General features: G+C 35.5%; 1 protein-coding gene across 1 annotated transcript; it reads left to right on the top strand.

Moving 5' to 3' along the window:
- Nucleotides 1–481: 481 nt before the first annotated feature.
- Nucleotides 482–25,236, top strand: LOC129229345 (sialin-like). Its single transcript, XM_054863635.1, has 10 exons — nucleotides 482–610; nucleotides 2,467–2,684; nucleotides 4,345–4,578; nucleotides 6,579–6,762; nucleotides 7,875–8,002; nucleotides 18,854–19,003; nucleotides 19,625–19,757; nucleotides 20,442–20,597; nucleotides 22,825–22,910; nucleotides 23,065–25,236. The coding sequence occupies exons 1-10, from the start codon at nucleotides 568–570 to the stop codon at nucleotides 23,320–23,322; spliced, it is 1,590 nt and encodes a 529-aa protein (XP_054719610.1). The 5' UTR covers nucleotides 482–567; the 3' UTR covers nucleotides 23,323–25,236.
- Nucleotides 25,237–27,167: the final 1,931 nt, after the last annotated feature.

The raw sequence follows: 27,167 nt of genomic DNA, 5'->3' as shown, positions 1-27,167 counted from the left end.
GTGCTATTTGGCGTTGTTATTTCTTACTTTACTTTTTATGCACAAAGATATCTTCATTATTTTTGCTCTTACCGGACATTCCAATTATTTTTCACAATTTATGTTTTTCGGAGGCATACTACTCATCAGGGTTATAATTTATTAAAATATTCCGCGTGTAATGCTTACTAATGGTTCTATTTCAAGGTGCTACGACAGGTGCTATGACTGGCAAAAAAATGGCATGCAAAAGAAAATAGAAATTTCGTGTCACGTGACCGTGTACAAATAATAGAAATAAAACGCATGCCTCGTTCACGTGTGCAAAGATAGAACAAAAGTTTCTTATGACTTGAAAAATCTGTCTTTCTTTTTGCAACAATGATAAGAAATTCATAAAAATTCGGAATCCTTTTTAATGATCATATAACAGATATCGTATTTGTTTGTGGCATATCTAATATTCTTTATGAATGAATTGTCGCTACCTATAAAAGAAAAGTCCAAAGTTCCACCAGACCCTTTTCGGAAACATTAACGTTTTCAGTCTCTGTACTCTTCAGGAATTTTCCTCGGCACTTTGCAAACATGAAAGATCCGAAAGTCAAAGAAAATGCAGAGAAAAGTGAAAGTAAGTACTTAAAAAATTGTCCGTAAACAGTTTAATACTGTCAGTCCCGCATAATCGGGAAACGGTTAAACGAATAGCCAGCTTAGACGAATAAAACCTCCCGGAATCGAATATTTCCCAAAAGACTCAATGTTGAAGATCTTGATCTTAATCGAATAATTTCCCCGGATAATCGAATAATATTGATCCGCAAATACTTTTGTTTAGAAATTTTTTTGAATAAATTAGAAATAAGTTAGGTAAGAACAAGACGAAAAAATACTAAACAACATTTTTTGCCATGAACGGGCGAGAAAAAAATATTGATTTTCCATCAAAACCATACCTTTTTTGTTGTTGTCGTTACAAAAAAACAAACAATAAATAGCTCAGTCGATAGTTAAATTGAATAATGCAAAGAAATATGCACATTTTAAACGATAATAGATTGATAAATCTGTAATGTAAAATACAGTCGGTAATTGATAAAAAGGTAATGATTTACTAGTTTCGCTGTTTTTTCTTAGTTTTGTCTTCATTCTATACGTAAAGCAAAATGTTTCTTACTGGTAAACTTTTTGTCTTTTCTTTTTTCTAAACCAATTTCGACGATGATATTATTCAAGTATTTACTTCTTTTTTTAAAAAATGAAATTCAAATTTGTTTTAAAAATTAAAATATTGGAAGACAATTATTCCAACAAAGGGTTATTATCATAGTCGACGTTGTTGAAGAAACTCCCCAAAAATCGACTTGCGACCGCTCCCATTTGTGCAAATTAGCTAAAGACTTATTAGTTCAGCTGATTTCGTAAGTGCCCAGTAAATATAAAAGCCGTGAGATTCCCATTATATATCGCCAAGTCTAACTGACACAAATGAAAGGCTTATCCGCATTGAGCTGATGGCAAAGTGAGTGAACCTGAAGCAACTGCAAGAAAACTGAGTTTCCTACAATTGAGCATGGCTCCACTAATTTGGATAGCATTGTCTATCAAAGCTGTGAGCTACTTTAGCGTCCGAGTTGCTTAAATTTTCCCAGTTAATTTCATTAATTTGACTACCCGCTTTGTCAAGATACCTCTCCCACATTGGGCCTACTCCACGGGAAAAGCGGGTCTTCGGAATTGTTAAGTTTTTGGATAATTTTCAATGTATCTCTTTGTTTTGTAGCCTCACTGTAAAAACAATTCAGAAACGTTCTTGAAAAACAACGGGCAGTTGAAGTGCCCAATTTCTGACATTAACATATCTTGGAAAAAACCGGAACGTTTTCCGCTCGAAGTCATAAGTCAGTAACGTTTCTGAAATTATCCTTGAAACTTTCTGAAGAAATAGAAAAATTTCCCTGTTAAAGCAAGTCATGTCTCGAGAAGGAACCTTCAAGAAAAATTAGGCCGGCTTAATGTTATTGATTAGAACCTTTTAGATTTACAAGAAAGTTACAGAAGCATTAAAGCAACCACGCCCAAAGCAAAGGGAGAATTGCAAGTAAGAACCATGAATATCTCTTGTCAGCAATTCCTGGCTTGAAGGCTCCAGCTATCCAGAGACTTATTCGCTTTTCATTGGGAGCTTAATCAATTAGGACGGACCGTAATCATCCAGCCGCCGATACACTTAATCAAAGCGCTGAGTCAATCAATAAATGGTAGTTAAAAATATATTTCACAGCAAGGAAAAGTCTGCATTAGTCCAATTTATAGTAATTCAGAAAACTTTTTTTGTAAAAATACTTGATTTTACGGGGAAATCGATGAAAACCTGTTAAATCCCGAAACGTTCCATGGAATTAACCAGTAACGTTTCGGATTTTTTTTACAGTGCTGAAACGTTGATAAGTTATTTTTTATTCATTCTAATTTTTAACACCACAGGTAAAGAGGGCTTTTATGTGCCGAAACGTTACATTATGACGCTGCTATCATTCTTGGGCATGTTCAATATCTACGCTTTAAGAGTCAACCTGAGCGTAGCCATGGTGGCAATGGTTAACAACACGAAAAGTAGCGACGCGTGGGACAACTACAGCTATTTTATGGAGTGCCCTGAACTAATATCCGGTATGGATGAATCAGAAACAGAGAGTTTTAAAGTAAGTGAAATTGTTATCCTTTATAAAATTAATGTAACTGATATCTACTTTTCTAGTCTCTTGGCCCTGAACCTGATTTGTGACTGATAAAAGTTAGCATCCTCAATACTTTCTGTCTTTATGAGAAAAAAAAGCCCTGATTCTTAAAATTTGCAGAAACTTTTAAAACTTTGGTTCTCAATTAAAAGGAAACTTTCAATGTAAAAGACTTTTCTTTTCAAAAGTAGATGTTGGTCTGAAAGTGTTCATTTTAAAATTTAATGTTCTTTAGATAAATTTGAAGTGCATATCTGTGTATTTGGGAGTCTAACTGTCTGCGGAATCGTAGAAACTAGTTTATTTATGCATTTATTTATTTTTTTGAAAGATTGTTTGATCGAAATTGTTCTCATCTAGGTCTCAACGTTTAAGGAATATAATTAGCACTTTTTCGCATTTTTTACAGTAAAAACTTTAAAATATTGGTACCAATTGAAAGAAGGAATTTTTCTGCGCATAAGGAAATTTGTCTGGGACTTCTAAGTTATAGAACAGGAATTATAGCCATTTTTATTAATTTTAAATGAAACTTTATGCTTTTAACATGATTGATAGCAATTTGATTGTTGGTACGATGGCACGCACTCAAAGCTCAATGACTTAAAATTGCTACCTGTTGTTATTTACTATCTGTTAACAAATGAAACACTTGGAATTAATTTACATGTAAAGGATGACTTTTAAAAGATTTTAATTTTTTCCGCTTGACTTTGCTATGGCGACTAGCAAATCTAGAAGCTGTGATTTTCTTTTATTTTTCCTGTTTTTCCATGTTATCTAGAAAAAAATTGAATACATTTCCCTTTTTATGTGTGTGATCTTGCCTACAAAATTTATCTTAAAATAAGGAGAGATCAGGCTCGTCATCAACGGATGATTAGGCGAGGAAGGGGAGGGGGAGGAGGATTTTAGAAACAAAATGTAATTGTTCATTTTATACGTATTTTTTTTGGTCCTTCCCTATAAAATGCACAGAATGCAAAACTCCCCCCCCCCCCATTCATTTGGCAATTTCTGAATTGACGGGCCTAAGATCCTGGGCCGTGGTAGCCCGATCGGTAGAGTGTTGGATTCGGGGCCGGAGGGTCCTGAGTTCGAACCTCGATGGTCGAAGATCCACCGTCGTCATTAAAGGGGACTGGGCGACGTTAGATATGCCCGTGGTCTCAATGTCCTCCAAGTGAAACGATACCTCTGGGGGTGCTAGCACCAGGTAGCTATTAGCTCATGGACTAGTTCTAAATTCTCATTAACTGTTCGATCCAGTGATGGTGCTGCCATCTATCGGTATATAAAATAATGGAGGCAAGGCAATTAATATGCAGTCCTCGACATAAATACAGTTGTAGTCAGTTGTGACTCTGAATAGGAATAGGAATAGGGTAAGATCCTAATCGTCGGGGAGTTTTGATATTTTTAATCAAATATAATTCGTGTAAATCTCTCTAGTTATTTTCAGACATTATATTTGTCTTGTTTATATAATTTATTACGTTTTTAAGGAAAACTATATTTTTGTTTTCTTTAAATGCAATTATTTTTTCTGTTCGCTTTCTTTTACCTTGTTTGTTCATTCCTCATGCTTCTGTCAACAATTTCTAACCAAATACATTTTTCCTAGGGCGAACAATACAATTGGGACGCTCAGGCGCAAGGAATCATCCTTGGATCCTTCTTTTACGGTTACATCATCACGCAATTGCCTGGCGGGTTTTTGTCCGAAAAGTATAGCGCCAAGTGGTTATTTGGCTGCGGAACCTTGGTCACGGCTATATTCTCTCTTCTCACCCCTGCAGCTGCGCACTGGGGGACAGCCCCTTTTATTGCTGTTCGTGTTCTGGAAGGTCTCGGTGAGGTACTATGTTTTTTATATACGATTGTGACACTTTTTGTATTTACTGAAAAAAAGAGGCCTGTTTTGAAGTATCTGAACTCAAATTAGTAGAAAAGATATAAAGCGTCCATCGCAAGATGGCACCTTGTCAATTATGTTTACAGTGGACACAAACGAGTTTGTTACCTTAAAACCTATAGAGTAGGAAGAAAGGGCGCTTGCCATATTTACAAATTTAGCAACATTTTAGCAATATGAAGAGGTTTTTTTTCTCTTTCATTAAATGTTTCGGAGGATTTTTATAAAAGAATTAATTATTTTCTGATACATGTACTGATAAAAAACGATACAACATACTTCAAAAGACCACAAATTTTGTTCGCTGTAACGGGAATTTCTTTGTAATCGAAACCAAACAATAATGAAACTTAAAACGGGACTTGTCATTAATTTCGCTGAAACGGATATTTCGTTGTATTCGCTGTAATGGTATTTTACTGTGCTTTATTATGTCATTACTTGTTTCAGTTGAGATTGCAGTAAAATTCTTGAGTATCAACTTTTAGTTTTTAATTTCTCATTTGATCATTGAAGTTATTGATTTTTACTATTATTGTATAGAGCAGTGGTGGTCAATCTGTTAGTGAAGAGTGGCTCACTCTGAAGGAGAAAAGATCTGCGTATTACTTTCTATTTTTTCTACTTCGTGAAAAATTTAAAAAGTAACAAAATGCTACTTATAGGCTAATATATGATTTTTACTCAAATAGCACTTTTTTTGGGGGGGGGGGATCTGAGTAGTGGAGAAGCTCAGTACAAGAAAGCTTGTCGATTTAGAACTCTAACAAACTTACGAAAATACACACAAGCTAAAGATCATGTTTTTAAAAATACTCACCAGTGTGTCAGTTGATCAAATGATGATCAGTATTAAATTTATTAGGTAGGTTTTCCCCAGTTTCACCGTGTGCGTCGATAAAAAATAAGTTGCCTTCTTGTTTTTTAACGCTATTCACTATGGAGCCATAGGCAAATCGCTGATTGGGTACTAAATTCGATTTAAATGATAGGAAACGTACTCATTCAGTTGGTTACAGTCATGTACCATTGTTGCCCTTACGGAATTGTTTTTGTTGATTCTTTGCGACGGTGGTAGCCCAAAGTCTCCTTATGACTTTTTGCTAAATTGATAAATTCTGTCTTCTGTTTGAATTAGGCCTTGTTTTATGGCAGCATTTTACAATGGCAGACAGTCATCGTTGTTCTGCTGATGCTCTCGTTTCGATGCGTCTTCACGCGATCTTTTTTAAATGTTTGCCATAAAGCAATAAAATCTGAAGGATGACAAATAGCAAAAGTGTTACAATTTTCTCAGTTTAAGAGCTGAATTCGAAAGTACAGCATCAGCGGAGGTATGCTTGTAATGCTCGTCGTCCTCATTAAGATTGAGTTCTCATGCTACTTGATAGGTTGGCATCCAACAACTTTCAAAGTACTTTAGAAAGATGTTAAAAAGCGAAAATGCAGTAAAAGATTCCTAAATGAAACATTCAGATTGGCTGGAATGAATATTGCCCAAGTAGCACGCACGATGGGGAGATGGTTGGCCAACGGTAGAAACCGGTGGGGAATGGTGAGTTGGCAACGAACGATGAGCCAACGATGGCCCTTCAGTTTCTGGACATTGTTGAACAAGATATAAATATTTTCGATGGGACATCGTTGGGAAATTGCTAGTCACTGTAGCAGATCGTTGGCCTTTCGTTGGCAAATGGTTGGTTCCGTAACAGTTGCCAAGGTGGACATTGCCTACCGTTGGCCCTGCATAAGCTCCACCGTTGACCAACTATGTCCCAACCGAATGTGCTACTAGGGTGTACATTCTTCCAAGAGCTGAGTTTTTCTGAATCCCTGGATGCCCTTCAAACGCTTGTCCTCGTTTTCTTTGGGAAAACTTGTTATTTGCCCATGTGTAATACTGAGGAATTTTTCGGTATATTTATGCAGTTCAAATTCATTAGGGGGTGACTTTTCCGGCCATAAACGTGCTCATCAGTCACTGGTCTCCAAAACTGGAAAGGAGTAGAGTCTCGACGATCATCTTCACCGGCTCCCAAATCGGGAACGTGATAGCAATGCCTATATCCGGGTGGCTGAGCAGCAGCGATGTCCTCGGGGGCTGGCCTTCTGTCTTTTACGTTTTCGGTAAGTTCGACTTCCGTTTCTTTGATTTAAAGCAGGGGATCTAAAGGTTTTCAAGCCACAAACCCTCATTGTGTATCAATAAATGTGCATACATGTAAACCACCTGAATTCTATTAGAATGTTTTATATTATGATCATGGGCGTAGCCAGGATTCCTGTTTGGGAGGGGCAAGCATAGGCACAACAAGATAGGTGGGGTTCGGTATAGGTTAAGGAAAATTATCGCTTCACTTCAAAAAAAACTAGAGCACTTTATTTTTAGCAATATTTCCAATCCTAATACGTTAATGTACTTTCAGGGTGCCCTGAAGTACACTGGCGATAATCAAAAATTTATAACAGAAAAACGGTTACGGTTAAGCAATCAATTCTAGAAGAAAACTCATATAACAGGGAAAACATTTTTCGCACAGGGGAGGCGCTGGACCCAATCCCGTGTAGCCACTTATCTATGACATGTCGTCCATTTTGACCGTAAGAGGCGCTAAACCGAATCCTGCGTATCCACCTATCAATGCCAACTGTTCAAAGTTTGTTTATTTTTGATTGCACATTTTGATTTTAAGAATGGAAAACAGGGATTGCCTGTAGCTCCCTCTTCGTCGCCTTGAATTTTGGTGACTGTCACAGCCTATAAGCGTAAGCGAATCAAGTGCGGCCATTTGGAAAATTTTTGAACTAAAATCGGGAACACTACTGAAGCGAAAAATCTATGCCCTCTCACATGAATTTTCTTTTGAATTCTCAATCGCTTTCTTGTTGTTGAATTTTTAAAAACATCATTCTTTATTAGGACATCCAGTACATGCAAATACTGTTATGTGCCCTAAGCAGAAAATTCTGGTTTCACCACTGCTTGAGTGCTTATTATTCGACAAACAGCAGCATGCCACTATAAGAAAAATCCAACAGCGAAAATCCGATAAATATCGTTAAAAAATTAATTACATCACTGCAAATGAACTTTTGTGATGTAATATCGTCGCCTCAGATGAGTAACAGTAAGACATCTCATCCCGGAAATAACACTAAGATGTTCTATTGTTGCTCTGACGCGACGATATAAACTTTTTCTTACGAATCGATTAAAAAAATTTGTGATATAATTTTAGGCACAATTGGCTGCATCTGGTTTGTTTTCTGGGCGTTTCTGATCCATGAAACCCCATTCCGACATCCCAAGATTTCAAAGAGCGAGCTGAAATACTTCGAGGAAAGTAAAGGGAATAATCAAAACAAGGTAATGTTCTAAACATTAATTTGAAAAAAAAAAGGTGTTTCTCTTCCCTCATCCTGCTCAGTAAATGTATCAATTTATGTGTCTTTCGAATCTTTTCCTCAAACTATACATACAGGGTGTCCAGCTAAAGAACTCCCTGATTTCAAAATTGAATATCTCAAAAGCAACGGACTGTATTGGAATGAAATAAATGGTATGTTTGTTGTGAAAGCCTGTACGGAAATTTGTACCTAAAAAGGCCGACAGGTGGTACGGCACACTGTTATTGCAATAGGAATACCTATAAATAGTGCTACAAACAGGGTCTTTTTGAGCAAACATAGCAAATAATGAAACAACAAAAAGAAGTTAGTTATTTTTTTCTGAAAATAAAGATGCTATCTTATGTGAAACATACTAACACGCTTAGCATTCGAAAAAATCTCGGTTACTCTTTATCTCCCCATTTTCTATCATTATATTTTCCCTTATAGATCTAACTCAAGTCTATATCATTTTTCAGTAATTCATCTGCGTTGCCATTACAAGGATATGTTTTAAAACTTCAAAGAATGAAAGATAACATGTGTTATGAAACTACTAGTCGACCCGTGCGGAACTCCGCACTGTACTTCGAATCGTTTCATAAGGCATTTCGCTCTTTAAAAATTTCAAAGAAAGAATATTATGAAGAAAAACCGAAAAAAGTAAACGGAAAAAAGTAAGCGCACAAGAGAAGGCATGTAATTTGAAGACATCAGTAACAAAACCTCGTTAAATACAACGTTGTGATAATTTGATTATCGCTTCCCTTTTGGTTGTACGTATTTTCAATGCAAATATAAATATCATTAAAAGTGTGGCTGAGTGACGCGTGAAAAATCAGTAATTTTGCATGTGAAAAAACAGGTTGTGGCAAATACAGTCCTGCCCATGTGAGCATCCGACGGAAAAAAAAGAAACATTAAAGAGATATTTAGTGGCACGGATTCGAACTGGCGCCATTCTGATTAACAGTACGACGCTCCAACAAACCTAGCAACTGTGCCTTCCTTTTCGAATGCTATTCATTGAAGGAATGCGTAATAAAGCACAGTAAAAAAAGTTTTTCGCCGGAAAAATATAATAAGATCATGCGTCTATGTTTTGTCATTAGCCAGCATGATACGATTTAAAATTATTCGTAAAACATGGAATTTGATTAAAGAATGAGGAAGATCTCACGTAGCGATTGAAACAAACATTCTAGAGAAGTAATAAATTCGGTTGAAAAAATAAGTGTTTTTATTTTTGAATATTCAACAATTTCCCATACCACGCTTCCTTAACCTGTATGGCTTAAAAGCCCGCACTTGTTTTTCTTTTAATTGAACTCTTAAAATTCAAAACCAAAACCAGTTGAACTGATCCCGTTTTTTAAGCATAATTTTTCGAACGTAGACAAAATGTTTTTTTTTTTTTCAGCCGAAAGCAGAGGAGTAGAAAATGATTTCTTACTAATGAAGTTGATAATAATTTTAATGTTTTATATCGTATTCGAAAAAATAATTAAAGATTTACTGGTTGAAACTCGTAGTTATAATTTGGCGTAGTATTTTTTCATTTGTACAAAAGTTCAAACACTGCTATTAGAAAAATCTACATTTGAGCATACAATGAAAATGTTTTTCTGCACAAAAAGGATTCCCTTGAGGTATATCTAATCCTTTTTTTATGCTTACATTATGCTCATTGGTCTGGACGGAGTCAAAGCTTTTTTTTTAAAAAAAAAGGGAAGAACAGCCTTCGATTAGTAGTCAACTTATCTGAATGATAACTGCAGCCTGCATAAATTAGTCGAAACACCAAATAGCATTCCCACTGCGTTTATTTTATTACCTGTGTTATCTGTTGTATGTTATGAGTACATGTAATGCGTAAACTACTGTAAATTTGCTATTATGTCGGACAGCCCGAACTGGCCCGAAGTTCAGACAGTTTATAGACGAACGCTCTACCGAAAAAAAAAAAAAAAAAAAACCACTGGTAATTTTAATTTTTTTTCTTGCCGAGAAGTGTTTTTATTTTTAAATTTTTTTACAATTTGTTATCGCAGGCTTTTTGAACCGTTATGACTTAGATGGCAGCACGTGTTCATCATTTAACAGCACGGTTAAAATACAAAATAAATTGAACTAAGTTCTTTTTTAAGCGTAGCTTTTCAACTGTAGTAAAAATGTGATAAGCTATTTGTTTTTTTTTGTTTTTTTTTTTGCAAAAAGAAGAAAAATATATATATTACCCTTTAAATTGAGGTAATATTTTTTTTATTTGTACAAATAGTCAAAAACTCATTAGAAGAATCTATATTTCAACATACGATTTATTACATTTTATTGAACAAAAAACAATTCCAATGTAGTCTGAAATCTTAAACCTGATACTTATATTTTCGCTTACATTATGCTTTAATTTTCTTCCCGGAGCCAAAGCTTAAAAAAAAAAAAAAAAAAAACCCTACAATCGAGTATCAATTTAGCTCCGTGTTGCATCAAGTCTTCATAACGGCTAAGAGCGTTTCTACCTCATGTATTCCCTCTTATTTGTTATTCATGTAATGCGCGTTATTTTACTAATTTTTTGATGCAGATTGGACGTGGGCCCGAACATGTATTCTCCTGGTTACCAGTCGAACGCTCTGCCGATAAAGCTATTCAGCTCTGTCGGTAACAGTGCAAGTTAAAGTTATAAATTTAACCGAAAACCTCGTTGTGGTTCTTTAAAACAGGTTTTTTGCTCGAAAAAACAATTTTTAGACCGTGGGTCTATTTTTCGTCAGTAGTCTGCACGATAAGCTTTAAAATAAGGTGTAAATCAAAGAAAACGATCAAGAATTGAGGAAAATCTCGCGTAGAAACAAAAACAGGCTACAGAAATGATATATAAGGATTGAAAAATAAGTGTTTTTATTTTTGAATATTCAACAATTTCCCATAGCAGGCTTTTTTAATCTGTACGGCCTAAATGCCCGAACTTGTTTTTCTTTTAATCGAACACTTAAAATTCAAAACCAAAACCAGTTGAACTGAGTCTGTTTTTTAAATGTAATCTTTCGAACGTAGACAAAATGTTTTTTTTTTTTTTTTTTTTCAGCCGAAAGCAGAGGAGTAGAAAATGATTTCTTACTAATGAAGTTGATAATAATTTTAATGTTTTATATTGTATTCGAATAAATAATTAAAGATTTACTGGGTGAAACTCATAGTTTTAATTTGGCGTAGTATTTTTTCATTTGTACAAAAGTTCGAACACTGCTATTAGAAAAATCTACATTTCAGCATACAATGAAAATGTTTTTCTGCACAAAAAGGATTCCCTTGAGGTATATCTAATACTTTTTTTTATGCTTACATTATGCTTATTGGTCTGAACCGAGTCAAAGCTTTAAAAAAAAGGGAAGAACACCCTTCGATTAGCAGTCAACTTATCTGAATGATAACTATAGCCAGCATAAAGGAGTCGAAACACCAAATAGTATTCCCCCTGTATTTATTTTATTACGTGTGTTATCTGTTGTATGTTCTGAGTACATGTAATGCGTAATATTAATGTAAATTTGCTATTATGTCGGACAACCCGAATTGGCCCGAAGTTCAGACAGTTTATAGCCGAACGCTCTACCGAAAAAAAAAAGAAAAAAAAAAAAAAAAACCCACAGGTTAATTTTAAATTTTTTTTCTTGCCGAGAAGTGTTTTTATTTTTGAAAATTTTTACAATTTGTTATCGCAGGCTGTTTGAAACGTTATAGCTTAGATGGCAGCACGTGTTCATCATTTAACAGCACGGTTAAAATACAAAATAATTTGAACTAAGTTCTTTTTTAAGCGTAGCTTTTCAAATGTAGTAAAAATGTGATACGCTATTTGTTTTTTTTGTTTTTTTTTTTGCAATAAGAAGAAAAATATATATATTACCCTTTAAATTGAGGTAGTAATTTTTTTATTTCTACAAAGAGTCAAAAACTCATTAGAAGAATCTATATTTCAACATACGATTTATTATATTTTACTGAACAAAAAACAATTCCATTGTAATCTGAAATCTTAAACCTGATACTTATATTTTCGCTTACATTATGCTTTAATTTTCTTACCGGAGCCAAAGCTTTAAAAAAAAACCTTACACTTGAGTATTAATTCAGCTCCATGTTGCATCAAGTATTCATAATAGCTAGGAGCGTTTCTATCTCATGTATTCCCTCATATTTGTTGGTCATTGTTCATGTAATGCGCGATATTTTTCTAATTTTTTGATGCAGATTGTCCGGACGTGAGCCCGAACACGCAATCTCCTGGTTGCCAGTCGAACGCTCTGCCGATCAAGCTATTCAGCTCTGTCGGTAACAGTGCAAGTTAAAGTTATAAATTTAACCGAAAACCTCATTGTGGTTCTTTAAAACAGGTTTTTTGCCCGAAAAAACAGTTTTTAGACCGTGGGTCTATTTTTCGTCAGTAGCCTGCACGATAAGCTTTAAAATAAGGTGTAAATCAAAGAAATCGATCAAGAATTGAGGAAAATCTCGCGTAGAAACCAAAAACAGGCTACAGAAATAATATATAGGATAGGGCCATGAAAAAAACCCATCCTCTATTCATTGATAATTGCAAATTAATATACATATTCTAAGTATAATTTATATTGTACTTATGCGAATCGCTTGATAACCTGCCTACGATCAGTACTTGAGCCATGATCCGATGTACAAAATTAAATAATATAAACAGAGCAGCATCGAATTAATTTTTTTTGGGGGGGGGGGAGGAGAATTCGAATTTTACCGAATGATAAAACACGAGCTTATACGCGTATCATACAGTATACGTACATAACATCTAATGAAAAGGAACGTCAGGTATCAATAAAAACCAATCATCATTTCCATCCAACAATAATTTCTTCATAAGCTTAACAGTTTAAATTTCGGGAACACTTTTTTGCGTAAGATAAAGAAATACCTTTGTGCTGAACAGTAAAGTAAGAAAAAACAACGTCTAAAAAGCACAAATTGCAGATTATTGCGGACACGTGTTTTATTTCGGCATTGGCAGATTTCAAATCTGCCTAGGGGCATTACAGAGCTAAATTCGGTCGTGATAACTGCTAGAAGGATAGATTTAATTACTTTTAGTTCTTGCTTCATATCATTTTAAGTAGCTACCAAGTACTGGTACTCCAAGTGGAAACTAGTCATCAACAAAGACCATATTTTTTTCAAAGGGAAATGCTGTTCACAGAAGACAAATTTGCATCAATGGCAGCAACATCACCTACTCCTCGGAAGTGACCTACCTTGGGATCAATCTGGATAATAAATTGACCTTCGCAAAGCATAAAAGCAACCAAATTGAAACAACTGCTTTCCGTACTCACCAAATGAGATCACTCCTAAATAAGTACTGTCACCTTCAGGGGCGGATCTAGAGGGGGGCCATGGGGGCCATGCCCCCCCCCCAAAGTCTTGTGATTGTAGGAATTTTTTTAAGGAAAAAAAAGGAAAAAATATTATGAGAAGATAACAAAATTTAACATATGTTTTTTACTGAAAAAGAAATATAGGCCTTAATTGGGAGATAAATTATATCCCTACACTGTTAAAACTATAGGTTGCATTCGGCACCTTTCAGGGGTGAAACGCTTGTTCACCAGCGGCACCCAATACGGAGCCGAAATTGCACCTCTAACTAGGGTGAAAAACAGGCACCTTTCAAAAAGTAGGCAGCCGGGGTGAAAAGAATGAACCTTCGGAGAGAGAAATGGCACCCTTACTGTAGATCCTCCCCCCCCTCCCCCGTATTGTGTGCGTTTTTGAATACAATTGTGTATTTTTCTTTTTTTAATAGTTTTGTTTTGATTCATGATAGTCTACGCTTTGCACACTTTTCACATTGCATGAATTCAGTACTGGAAATTATTAAAACTTGTAATTACAGCATTTGACCATATTTCAGAGTTTTCAACATAGTTAAGAAGTGCTCATTGCTTTAATTCATCTGATCGTTCTCTACATCAGTGTTTCTCAACCTCTTTTGACCCACGGGTCGGTAAAAACAAATGAAAAACATTGCGGACCTGTGAAATTTTTATCCTTTTCTTAAAAATAAATAAAATAAATAATAATAATTACAATAACTCTCGGGGCGGTAAAAAAAACTTGTAAAAAAATTCTGCGTACTGATGAGTTTTTTTCTTTCTTTTTTTTTGTTTCACAAAGTAATATTAAAGATGAATAAAACAATAAATATCTACAGACTTTATTTGGTATCAAAGAGTTGTCACAAATATATTTAAAGTTAAAGACGAGTAATTATTTGAATAATCATAGTTAAGTGAATGATCATTTGTGAGAAATAACCGCACCGAAAGTAAAGTGTAGATGTACTTATGAATTATTTACATGAACAGCCAAAAATATTCTGGGATATTAAAGTTACGATAAAACAAAATCGTTTCTCAAACGTTCAACATTTCAATCAAAATAACAATAAAATAAAATGCGCATAAAATTTTTCGACAGTTAAAAATTTAAAGAAACTCCTAACACTATCGAATAACCGCTAACAGGAAATGATTCAAACACTTGAACGAAAAAGCAAAAGAAAAAGATAGGCGGAGAGAGATTTCTTTTTTATTTTTTGCCCTCGCTACACTAAGCAAAAGAATCATTTTTATTTAGGTTCTCACTTGTTGATTATTGAAAATATCATTGCGGTTACTATTTCGGTGATTAAATGTTGCTTATCGAGTACTCAAGAAAATAATGATAGATACATTTAGTAGCGTTTTGTGTGAATGATGGAATTTTCACGATAGTAACGGTAACCTGAAAATAAACAACTAACGGTACTATGGTATCGTAACGGACTAACGGTAACTGAAAAGCATTAAAAGTACTTTTAACTATGTTTGAAAGCCCTAAAAGCTACAAAGTGATCAAAAGCTGTACTTACTTGTTATTTTAAAGAATTATCCTACAAAAGTTGAGATTTAATCCAATAGTGTACTTCATTCAATGTGAAAGACGTAGAAGCCACGCGTAGTGCAACCTATCATTCGTCCGCCATATTGAAGTGGTTGAATGGTGAATGTATGCCGGAAGCGCATGCGCCAGCAAGTCATTTAGCGATTGCTTGCTGTTTTGGCACCCCTGTCTACGACTGTCTGCTACTTTCGCACCTCTGCTTTACTTCCTGGCCAGTATGGCACCCTTGGTCACCATGCTTTCACCTTAGGGGGAATATATTCACTCGTCTGGAACCTCTGGTTATAACAGTGTATCCTCAAAACAAAACTTTTTTTTTTCCAAAATTTTTCTCCATCTTTTACGTCATTTCTCGATTTCAACTACAGACACTTGGACGATTTATAAATGTTGCGGTTCTCAGAGTATACCTATTGTTCACAAGACCAAAGAGAGCCTAAATTTTCGTTTTTATAGCTTTAATTTCGAAACTAGTGGGAGAACCCCCTTTTCCCATGATCTTTCACAATTGCCTTGATATGTAGCAAAAAATTGCATTTTAAGTCTTTTATTTGGAAAAAATGTCAAAGGAAACAAGCTTATCCAGCCCTTATCACTTAACTTGCTTAAAAGCAACTTAAATGAATTTTTTTGGGACTTCAATTACAAACGAGTTTTGATAGGATCCCCTCCCTCCCTAGTTTATATCGTGATGATAGCTTTAAGAGGAGGTTTTTTGGAGGAGCTCACGAATCTTCCATCCCTTTCTAAAATATGTATAAACATAATTAAAAATCGAATTTTAAGTGCCTCAAAGGCAAAATATTTCCAGGAAGGAAGGATTCTAAGCACCTTTACACTTCCTTTAATGTAAGCAAACATTACCTAAAAGTGCATTTTTAGGCTGGACAGCTGAAGAGTTAGAAGGGCACCCCTCCTCTTCTAACTTCTCAATGTATAATGACAGAATATTTTGGTTTCTAAGCTTTATTTTCAAAAAGTATTTTTGGGGCATCGCCCGAAACCTGACTTTTCTCCGTACATCATCAAAAATAGACAAAATGTGTTTTTAGTTTCCGAATTTTCAAAAATTACTCGGAAATTTAAATTTTGAAACATTTTCGAGGGAGATTCCTAAATCCAACCTCTCACCTAATGTCCCGATACCCCGAAAATTGAGTTTTTAAGACTTCATTTTAATAAAGTTTCTGGGGAGTTATCAGGGCTCAATTTTCCAATAGGCAGAGTAGGCAGCTGCCTAGGGCGGCAAACTTTTCAGGGGGCTTCAAATTTGCTATTATAATACACATTTTTTGAATTAAATTGTTATTCTTGTTCTTGAAAGTGAAATATTAGCATTCTTTCATTTTCCACAGAGACAATTTTTTCTTGTCATTCAATAATGATTACTTTCCCACATCTTATGAAAGTCAAATGTTTTTCTATCATGGTATTTGCCGAATCGTCAGCAAAATTTGCCGTACGAAAAATTTTATGGGAGATCACTGTGATCATTTATTTCAACGGGGCGCCTCAGAATGTGAAACGCCATCATTTCTTCATAAGTTTGACAGTTTGAATCTGGGGAACACTTTTTTACGTGTTTTTGAGTCAAGGATATTTTGTTTCTTTGGGCGGGGGGGGGGGGGCGGCAGATTTCAAATTTGCCTAGGGGCAGCATGGAGCTAAATTCAGCCCTTGGGAGTTTGTTCAAAAATTTTGGATGGCCCCTCCCAAAACAATCGGCTGGATCCGCCACTGGTCACCTTCCCAAAACATAATAGCAAACGCCTCCTCTTTACTACTATATGGCGCTCGATGAGAAGAGGCTTATTCATGAGAACCGATTCAAAGATTCTATAGAGACGAGTCGCAAACATACGATAACACGAGAGGAAAACTGCGGACTGTTTAGAAAGAACACACTGCTTAACATTTTCTGTACATCGTTCCCTATGGCTTTTGATGAGAAGCGACTTTTCCATGAGAACCACTTCAAAGATTCTATAGAGACGGGTCGTTTGCAGAAACACACGACGATACCAATGGAAAACTGCGGCCTGTTAAAACATGCTACTCAAAATTTCCTGTTTATCATTCTCAGATAAATCGTTTCTGCACATGCCTACTAGTTTAGCAGACTTTCTTTTCAAATCCATAGAACGGAACCTAAGAATTTGGCAAAAACGTTCAATTAATTCAGTGGTGTCCAACCTTTTCCAAAACCGAGAGCCAAAACTCATACTCAAGATGATTTTCGCGGAGCGGATCAGAACACTTATAAAATTAAAATATTTTGAAATCTTTATCTATAGATAAGAAGAGAAAACGCGGAAAAGGATAAAAAAGTTACAATGCAATATCTGATTTTATCATTACTACATGCATATTTTATTTTTATGAAATTTCCATCTGTTTTTTAGAAACAAATTTTTAACTATTTATCTTCAAATTTGCAGCAATCACCAGTAATCCCAAATAAAGTCTATCTGCTCATTTGGAAGGTTCCAGAATATACAATTTTTTCGATTCGTAACATTGAACGTAACAACTGGCCACATAGATCATCTTCACGGGTCGTAGGTTAAGTTCCAGTGTGTTAATTCATTTATTACTTTAAATCTCATTTTTCAGTCCAAGTAAAATAAAATCTGAAGCTCTGTAAACTATGTCGGTTCAAATTTTCCCTTTCTTGTTTTTTTTTTCTCCTCTGGGGAGACGCACGGCTTGCCTGACCTATCAGATTCGGATCCATAGCCCAGACTATGTGGCAGTCCTGCTTTTACTGTACCTTAGTGGGCACTATAACCTTAGAACTGAGATTCTGCACCAGGGATGAGATGAACCGGCTTCGTGCTGCAGAAAAATTTCCTCGATAGAAAAAAAGTTGTCTACTCGCAGACCATTAAAAACTTCTAAAAAGAAAAAAAAAAAGTTGTGCGCACCGGTGAGTTTTTTATATTTTTTTAATAAACAAAACTTGGAATTTAGGAACTATCACTAAAATATTTAAATGCAAAGCAAAGAAAAGTAATTGTTTTAACAACTATACATAAGGTAAGTAAAGAAGATTTGGGATAAAGCATACAAAATTTGAAAATTAATCGCAAACACCGTGTACAAATGTCGTATTGAATATTAGTTCTATGTTGCATTCAGTGGCGCACACAGGAATTTTGCAAGGGGAGGGTCCAAGGTCAAAAGCCTCATCGTTATATATCCCAATACGTCGTCAAACATATCGACTTGATTTTGTCGATTCCCGAGAACGAAGAACAGTAAAAAATAGACTATTGAATTAATAACTAGCATTATTTAATGAAATATATGTACTTAAATAAAAAACCTGAAAGCAAAATAATTTACTCTTTTACTTTTCTAATAATGAAAAAAAATGGATTCAAGTTCATAGAATCTCATTTTACTCTGTAATTACAAAACTAAAAACACGGCTAATACAGCGTATTCATTTATAATCACCATTCTGCTTCTTATTAGGTAAAATGTAAAATATTTTTACAAATCTTTTAACACGAGGATTTTAATTTTTCACCTATTAGAACTGAAATTATTCCTTTGTTTGAAATTATTCGACGTACAAAATACATAGAACCGTATTCAATCGGAAAAAAATGCAAGACCTACGCGAGGGAGGAGTCCGGACCCCCTGGACTCCTCCCTTGTTTGCGACACTGGTTGCATTATTCCCCTTCTTGCAGGAACAAAAAAAAAAAAAAAAAAAAAAAAAAAATCACAAGTTCGCAAACTTTTTTGAAAAGGTTTTGCCGGATCGTGTGTAGAAAAAGGCTGAGAAATACTGCATTAGAAGCTCATAAGTTGTTACTTTCATACATTTTTTTTTTTACATTAACAGAAACCTAAAACACCTTGGAGGTCTATCTTCACTTCCCTCCCCATGTGGGCTGTCGTTGTTGCTCACTTTGGACACAACTTTGGTTTTCTGATCTTACTAACGGAGTTACCAAGTTATCTTAGCAGTATTCTTCACTTCGATATTAAGTCGGTAAGTGCCCGTCTATCACTTAATCGTATCTTATAAGAGAACTTCACGTGCAGTGGTTCTCCAAGTAAAACTTAACGGTTGCCCCTTTCTTGTGTCAATTCCTTAATTTCATGTTTCTTGGGAAATTGAAAAAAAAAAAAAAAAGTTCAAACCTATACGTATAAGGAGTAAATGACCTCAATGAGTAAATGACAATCAGTGAATTAACGATTGACTTCAAGAGGACGTGTTAATTTAATTGAATTTTATACAGCCAATGAAACATTTACGATGAATATTCACTTCCTCTGTCGCAATCGGAAAGAAGCATTAGTAAGATTTCCTGCCTGTAGCAGCGAAGACAGAATCTTTGATCGGACCTTTATGTGTGCATTATTGATTTTAAATAATGCAATTAACCTGCTCCTCCTACCCCTGCTTACATTTTTGGTTAACATTTTTATCAGCATTACTTATTTTTACCCAGAAAATTGTGGTTTGGTTTTACGCTATGTGACGTAAACCAAAATGTCAAATATCATAGCAATATTTTTTGTGGGTGTGTGCATATGGGCACTAACCAAAAAGCTAACAACCTAATTTGTTTTAAAATAAATTATTTTTATAAGTTTTTCTTAACAGGACGGCACGCTTTCTGCTTTACCCTACATTGTGCAAGCATTGAGTGCCTGGTTGGCATCTTACATTGCTGACAAACTTAGAACATCTGGAAGACTTAGCATAACAACTATACGGAAATTAAGCAATTCAGTGGGTAAGTTTCATGACTTCTGCATATGAGACAATAGTTGATCTCGTCTGCCTTTCTAAAAAAAAGTTGCTAGGGCAGGTTCTATTACGGACCACAAATACAATAAATCTCCTTAAATTTTGTGACTACTATGGTCTTCTATCATTACGTAATTGCCTTTTACCTTGTACTCGTTTTCTAAAAAAAACCTTACTTAATCCAGTCAGTGTTTCCAACAGAAAAAAAAATTGCAATGACAGGTCAGACCGTAAATACATAAAATTCCGTAAATCATGTTACTGCGCTGATCTTCTATCATTATGTGATTGCTATAATCTTCTGCACTTACATGTTGCTTTGATCTTCTACCTTGTACAACTTCTAGTACTAAAACTCTTAAACTAGTTTGTCTTTCTAACAGACAAATGTTGCAGCGACTGGTTGGATTTCGGACCACAAATACTGATCGGAAATAAAATCTGAAAGAAGGAAATGCAATTTTTTTGGCGTTTCTTTCGACTTTAAGCTATCGGTCCCTCAGTGACCCTCAGATTCACTTCAGATCATTCTTTGGCTATTAAATTAAATTTGTATTTGAAGTCATACACTTTTGGAAAAATATTGAGTCGATTTTCTGTTGTTACCTACAAAATATATGTCTCTATGGAGTCCTCGGCATGGAAAGTAACTTTATTATCACTTTTCCAGGCTTATTTGGACCAGCTGCCTGTCTTCTGGGAGTGACTGTGATTGGCTGTCGCCCAAACGTAACAATTACCCTCTTTTCAGTTGCATTAGCTTTGAACGGATTTATCTACTCAGGATTCAACATCACCCATGTTGATATGAGTCCAGTGTTTGCAGGTAAGTTTAAATCCTTCAACTGGAAAAGCTTTAGACTTAGCAAATTAACTTTGCAAAAAGCAACTACAGTAAGTTAAAAGCACAGAATATGCGGCAGCTTTTGTTTTTTGTCACTTTAATCAAAATATAATGTCTTCAAATCAGTAAAACTTACTTTAAAATATTCACTTCTTAAGTTCATAGTGATTGATATTTGTGCATTTCTTTACATTTTACAGCAGTTTCGAAAAATTCTTTGTACACTGCTGGCCACACGAAATGTTGTACGAAGATCAAACGATTAAAATTACAGCCTCTTGTAAGGTGTGACTGATGACAAAATCAGTAGTTAGTGTAGCCGCCGTCATTGGATATAACCAGTGCGAGGCCCGACAAGAGGACATGTGTCAGCTTAGTCGGAAACTTGGTGCCCGGGTCTTGGGGGGGGGGGAGCCGGCGACCCTGACACAAAAAAAATAAGAAAAGAAAGAAAAAAAAGAAAGGAAGAAACAAAAAGGGGGGGGGCTCCGAATAAGAGAAAACGTAAAGATTAAGTGAAGTTTACTCTATTGGTATTTACTCTTGTGGCACTTAAAATAGTTATAATTGTTTTCTAGTAAGTAGTTTTAACCATTCCCTCCCCCCCCCCTTTTTTCTTCTTTTCCCTCAATTCTTTTACTTTTTTTTTTTCCTCTTTTGGGGGCGGGAGGGACCCGGCGACATAACCTGACAAGGGGCCCGCCTTAGCTCTCTGCTACCCTAACCACTGTCACATGTACCCTTTAGGTATAGCAGTCCTTGAGACTTATCCACATATTACCAAAGCTGATCTGCTGCAGCAGCGGTTGGTGTATCACGAGTCATTCGTTGTCATACAAGACTACACGTGACATGTCGTCGCACATTAATCCGTTGGAAAATGGCTGATGGCGAGCACTGAATGCATGGGAGGACCATAGGCTCCTACACCTCATATATGTAGCGATGGCTGTTCAATGTATCGGCAATGCGTACTAGAGAGGTGCGGCAGTGAAATTGAATCCCACCCCAAACCATCATGATACCGAGTGCAGTACCAGTGTGGCGAAGCACACAGCAACAGTTTAGCAGCTTCGCACCTCGGTGTCACCAAACTCGAATCCAACCATCGTAATGTTGCAGTAGTAAGTAGATTCGTCAGTAAACAATGTCGCTCCATTCCGTTGTAAATGTCCACCGAGCATCGTCCCATTGAGGGACGTTGCTGCAAACGGCATCGAATGGTTGGGGGACACCGAATGATGGTAACAGACTGAATCAGTTGTGCTATGGTTCGTGATGTGGCTCGCAATCCATCATTGTCATGCGCACAATCTGCCTGACATCACGGGCGGTGGTACAACGAGGTGGGTGCTATCGGCCATGTCGCGGTCCGTTATTCCCTCCTGTATCCAACAATTACAGATCCGCATCACAGTTGCTTGGTTTCGCCCAACCCGTTGACCGATTTCTCTGAATGACAATCCGCAATCACTATAGGCTGCTATTCCTCCTTGGTTGAATTTAGAAACATGGTCAGAAGACGCTCGACGTGTTCTACGAGACATAGGTAAACAGCTTACTGAAAAAAAAAAATAATAATAATAATTATAATTTGAATTTTGACATTTTGAATTGAAATTATGTTTTTCACAATCAGAAGTGTGCGCGTGTGTGTATGTGTATGTAGGCATGTGTCTGCAGGCACGTGCATGTGTATGTTTGTGTAGGCGGGTGTCTAGGCCTGAGTATGTGTGTATGTAAGCGCGCGCGTGTGTTTAAGCTTCTGTGTATGTGTAGATTATGCACCGAACCTAGAGACGGAGCTCAATGGTAGAGCAGCATCAGGAGGAGACGGCCGCGGTCGAGTCTCTCCAAAAATTAAAATACGCACGGACAAATGGATGTCTAAAACGGTCAAGTGAGAACAATAGGCAATTCGTAACTGCTTAAAAAACGCACGAAAAATCAACTGCCGTATTTCAAATTAGAAATCTGTTCCCTAATATAGCACTTACAGGTGGCGCTACGGTCACCCATAATGTGCTTCGGCACTGCAATGCTAATAATTTGCATATTTCTTTGCCGCAAACGCATATGTCGTAAATTGCTCAGTTTTCATGCTTTCTTCAGGTGTAGCATTTTGTGTTGCCAACAGTGTATTTTCTCAATCATATAACAATATTGAATTACTTTTGCATAATCATATAGTTTTCTATTTTTAACGCAGGCACATTGTTTGGAATCACAAACGCTATCTCAAATTTGTGTGGAATTATTGGACCAGCAATTGTTGGGGCTTTTACAAAAAGTGGGGTGAGTGTTATAAATTTTTATACATTATCACTAATTACACATTATTATCTTTTTGGCGAAGAATATTCGCAATAGAACTACGGTGGCCATAACATGGTCGACGTAAGTTTACAGTGTAAATTTGATACTCATTCTATCTTAATTTTTTTTATAGGCTACAATAACTAACTGGAACAGTGTGTTTTATATCACAGCTGGTGTGTATGTAGTGACCGCAACATTTTATGCCGCATTTGCTTCAGCAGAACTGCAGTCCTGGGCATTCGGGTCAGAAGGCAGCGAAACCAAAGATGCTAAACTAAAGGACATTATCATCCAACCCCAGTATGGCGAATATAAAGCGCCAAATAGCACTGAAGAATTTTCTCCTGTAAGGAAAAAGAGCCTGCCTCCAGTAAAGGTAGCAGGTTAACAAGATGATAATTCGTTAACGGGAAATCATCTTTGAAAAGCGCGATATGCTGACACTGAAACAGCAATTAAGTTCAGTTTGAAGATTTCTGCTACTTGATGGAATAGTTGAAACTTCTTCAACTAATGAGTGTAGCTGAGGAAACGTGCTGGTTTTTAAAATTGAAAAATGTCATCTGGTACTATCAATATAGAACTTGCAATATGTAATTCCAATTCAAGATTTTTTAACAAATTTCTTTCATGAAACATTCAAAGTTGATTATTGATTTATATTAAGCAAAAATATCTGCTGAAAAGACTCAGAGGTCATAGTATTTTCATTAACTTGAGAGAAAAACTTAAAATTTATCGTAGACACATATACATTTTATACGATTTGAAGTTCGTTTTAACAGATTTGGTAAGTTTGCTGTCAATGTTAACACTTTGAGACTTCAGTGACTTCTACAATTGGCTGAATATAACTAGGCTGTTAATAATAAAGGCTGTACGGACTCAAACGAAGCCACTATGTCTCAAAGAGTTACCCTCTCGGGACCGAATAATCAAAAAATAACATACATGTATATAAATATATATTTTGCATTTTATGGGTATAAAATGTCACTTAAAATTATGTGTAAAATAAACTTTACTTCACACGAGGCTCAGCGTTTTAGGAAATCTATTTTGTTTGTTGCTAATTTCAAATCATATTTATATCATCTGTATATATAAAGTAGCTTGTCCGGAATGACAATCAACGCACAGCCAAACCTATGGAAGCTAGAAAACTGAAATTTGGAACATAGGTCAATTTTATAACGTAAGCGCGTGCTAAGAAAGGATTTTTCGAAATTTCGATTTTAAGGGGGTGAAACGGGATTGGGAATGTTCTGCACTCATATGCAAAATTCTCAAGAACGGGCTCGAGTTCAGGGTCGAACCAGGTATTTAAAAATTCGAAATTTTACGAGGGTTACGAATAATTCATCCTCATCAACGTAGGATGCTAATTAACGGATATATCAATTAAAAACTCAATTTTATATTCACTTGAACATACGTCTATGCCAAAAAATGGTCCGATTTTTTCGGTTTTTGTACCGTTGGAAAGCCCGTAAAAAATAATCATTTCGAAAATTTCCGCAAGGATGAAAATATCCGCGGACATCGAAAAATGACTAGAAAAAAAGTTATAAGCGCTTGAAGTAAAAATTAATTTATTTCACAAAGAAATTTCTTCCTCCATTTTTTGCGCGAGATTAATTTTAGTTTGTAGAAAAGCTGATCAATATTATTTGTTGCCATTTCTTGCTTGAGTATAGCAAAGTAAAATTTCTTGCAATTGGTTTTTAACGCATTGGGGCTTTACCTGTAGCAGAGCATTTAAAATATATTCCCTTTTAATTAGGTTTTTGCAAGGCGATGTTTTCATGTACGATTTTAATGGATGCGTAGTCTTTAAAAAAATCTGACTCTTACTGGTTTTGTTTACGTTATTTTAAAGGGTGAATGATATATTCTGCTTTAATGGCGATACTGAGGAATATTTCTCTTATTTGAAAGGTGTTTTTTTATGCTCTTAGATACATTGTGATGAAAATTTTCGAAATTATACCAGATGAGGATTTTAAAGAGCTCTCTTTGAAAACTGTTACCTTTATTATATGGGAGACACGTTTTTTTTTCCGTTATAGGTACTTTACGGCACATTATCAATCTTGGCGATTGTTTTTGTTTAGCTTGCGGCAACAAATATTGACAGCTCAACTTTTTGCTACTGAAGTGAAGTGAAGCGCTACTGAAGTGAAGTGAAGTGAAGCGCTACATGTTGTCATTGCGGTACGAATTACGTGTAGATAATCCTGAGAATTTTTACCATTTTCTTTTACCTTCTTGTACTGCCCAAAAAAAAGTTTGAATAAATGTGTCACTTTTGTGTAACTTCGTTTTCTTCATGAACGTAACACGCCAACCTGCCGTAAGCTTATTGTTAGCATGTTTAATTATACCTATACGTAGAAACTATTTATTTGGCGAAACCATACATTATTTTGTCACTGTGCTTTTTTTTTCCTTGAACAAAAAACAAGGATTGAAACAAAACTAATAAAATTAAATGTAATTAAAGTAAAAAAGTCCGCCGAATGAAAAAGACTAAATGATCCATTAACATGTAAAGTTATTTGCTAAATGATTAAATCGAGTCATAAATAAAAGCAAACGTTCCATTAAAATCGAAATTAGAAAAGATGGAGCTGACAAGACGACGATGTAAGCATATTTTTCAAATTTTCTTACATTTTACGGGGTACGGGATACAAGATTTCAATTTCGTAGTAGATGCACTGTGTTTTTTAATTACGTTGTGTTTCTGCTGGGTAATTTTCGTTTAAACATTTTCGTTAAAACATTGGATCGCTAATCGGTCGGAGCTTGCTAATTGGGTGGGTTACTGTAGCGCGGTCAGTTGACGAGTTTGGCGATAAGCAATAGAGGTGCGGGATTTTTTTACAATTTAAAAGCTACTGTTAATGTAATTTTGGTACATATTTGGTTTATTTGGCTAAAAATTAAAAATGCAAATAATTGTTTTCAGCTATTTAAAGGCTTTTTACGCATTTTAATAAAATAAATTGGTTATTTTACATCAGAGGGGGGAGGGGGATTCCTTTTAATCATGGAACTTTGCTTCTTTGATCATGTTGCTAATCGATCGGAGTTTGCATCACTCGCTAATCAGTTGGGTTACGGCAGCGGGGTCACTTGGCAAGTTTGGCGATAAACATAGATTTGAGGAATTTTTTACTTTTGAAAGCTACTGTTAATGTAATTTGACGCCTTTTTCGTTTATTTGGCGAAACTTTTTTAATTGCAATATATATATATATATATATATATATATATATATATATATATATATATATATCCGCTTCACTCGCAAAAATGCTGCGTTCCGGTACGCGGTCGTTTGGCGATAACAATAGTTGGGAAATTATTTTAAGTTTTAAAGCAACTGTAAATGTGATTCAATGTTTTGGCGAATTGTTTTGAATTCCAAAGAAACCTTTGTTTTTAACCGAAGGAAATACGACTTTTTTTTTTTCAGACGACGATTTTCGAATGTTCCACGGGATTTTTTTTTTCTTTTTTCGTTTGATAGATGGGATGGCTAATCAATCGGAGTTTGTTTCGCTCACTAAGAGCTGGGTAACGGTAGCGTGGTCGCTTGCCGAGTTTGGCAGCAAACAATAGAGTTGCGGAATTATTTTACATTTGAAAGATACTATTTGATGTCGTTTTTGGTTATTTGTTGAAACATTTCAAATTGCAGATAAAAAGCGCTTCATTCGCTAAAGAGCAGGGTTATGTTAGCGTAGAACCTTGGCACGTTAAGCGATGAACTACGATTATTTTGAGTTTTAAAGCTTCTGTAAATCTTTTAAAATGTTTTGGCAAACTGTTTGAAATTCCAAAAAGACTTTAAAATTTTTTTTTGAAAAATGATTATTTTAAAAAGGGGGGGGGGGGGGCTTGGATTTTTTTTACTCAACGGAATTTCTTCAAATTCTTAGCACGGGCATCGCCGGGCGGGTACTGCTATGTAAAGATAAAAGAATAAGAAAAAATTTAGTAACCTTCGGGGAAAAAGGGTGATTAAGCATTTCAAATAGTGAGTTATAGTATTTATTGGTTGGTAATAGGCATTCGCGACGCCATTTAAAGACAATTTCTCTGAAGCTACTGACATTTTACATATTTTTGTAGTCATTTTAAGGCTTTATTCATTTGCGTTAGTTGCTTTACATAAATGAATTTTGAGGACTTGGGGTGGTTGTAATTAAAGTACGATTTCAAAAA

Source organism: Uloborus diversus, chromosome 9 (assembly GCF_026930045.1).
Source record: "Uloborus diversus isolate 005 chromosome 9, Udiv.v.3.1, whole genome shotgun sequence".
Classification (NCBI taxonomy): Eukaryota; Metazoa; Arthropoda; class Arachnida; order Araneae; family Uloboridae; genus Uloborus; species Uloborus diversus.
Note: the sequence above shows the minus strand (reverse complement) of the source record. Positions and strands in the feature narration are given on the sequence as shown.

What these genes read in the sequence shown, in the direction of transcription:
- LOC129229345 (XM_054863635.1), top strand. Translation starts at nt 568, where the DNA reads ATGAAAGATCCGAAAGTCAAAGAAAATGCAGAGAAAAGTGAAA. An exon ending in AAGGGAATAATCAAAACAAG is followed by an intron (nt 8,003 to 18,853) that starts GTAATGTTCTAA and finishes TTACATTAACAG; the next exon opens with AAACCTAAAACACCTTGGAG. An exon ending in GAAATTAAGCAATTCAGTGG is followed by an intron (nt 19,758 to 20,441) that starts GTAAGTTTCATG and finishes TCACTTTTCCAG; the next exon opens with GCTTATTTGGACCAGCTGCC.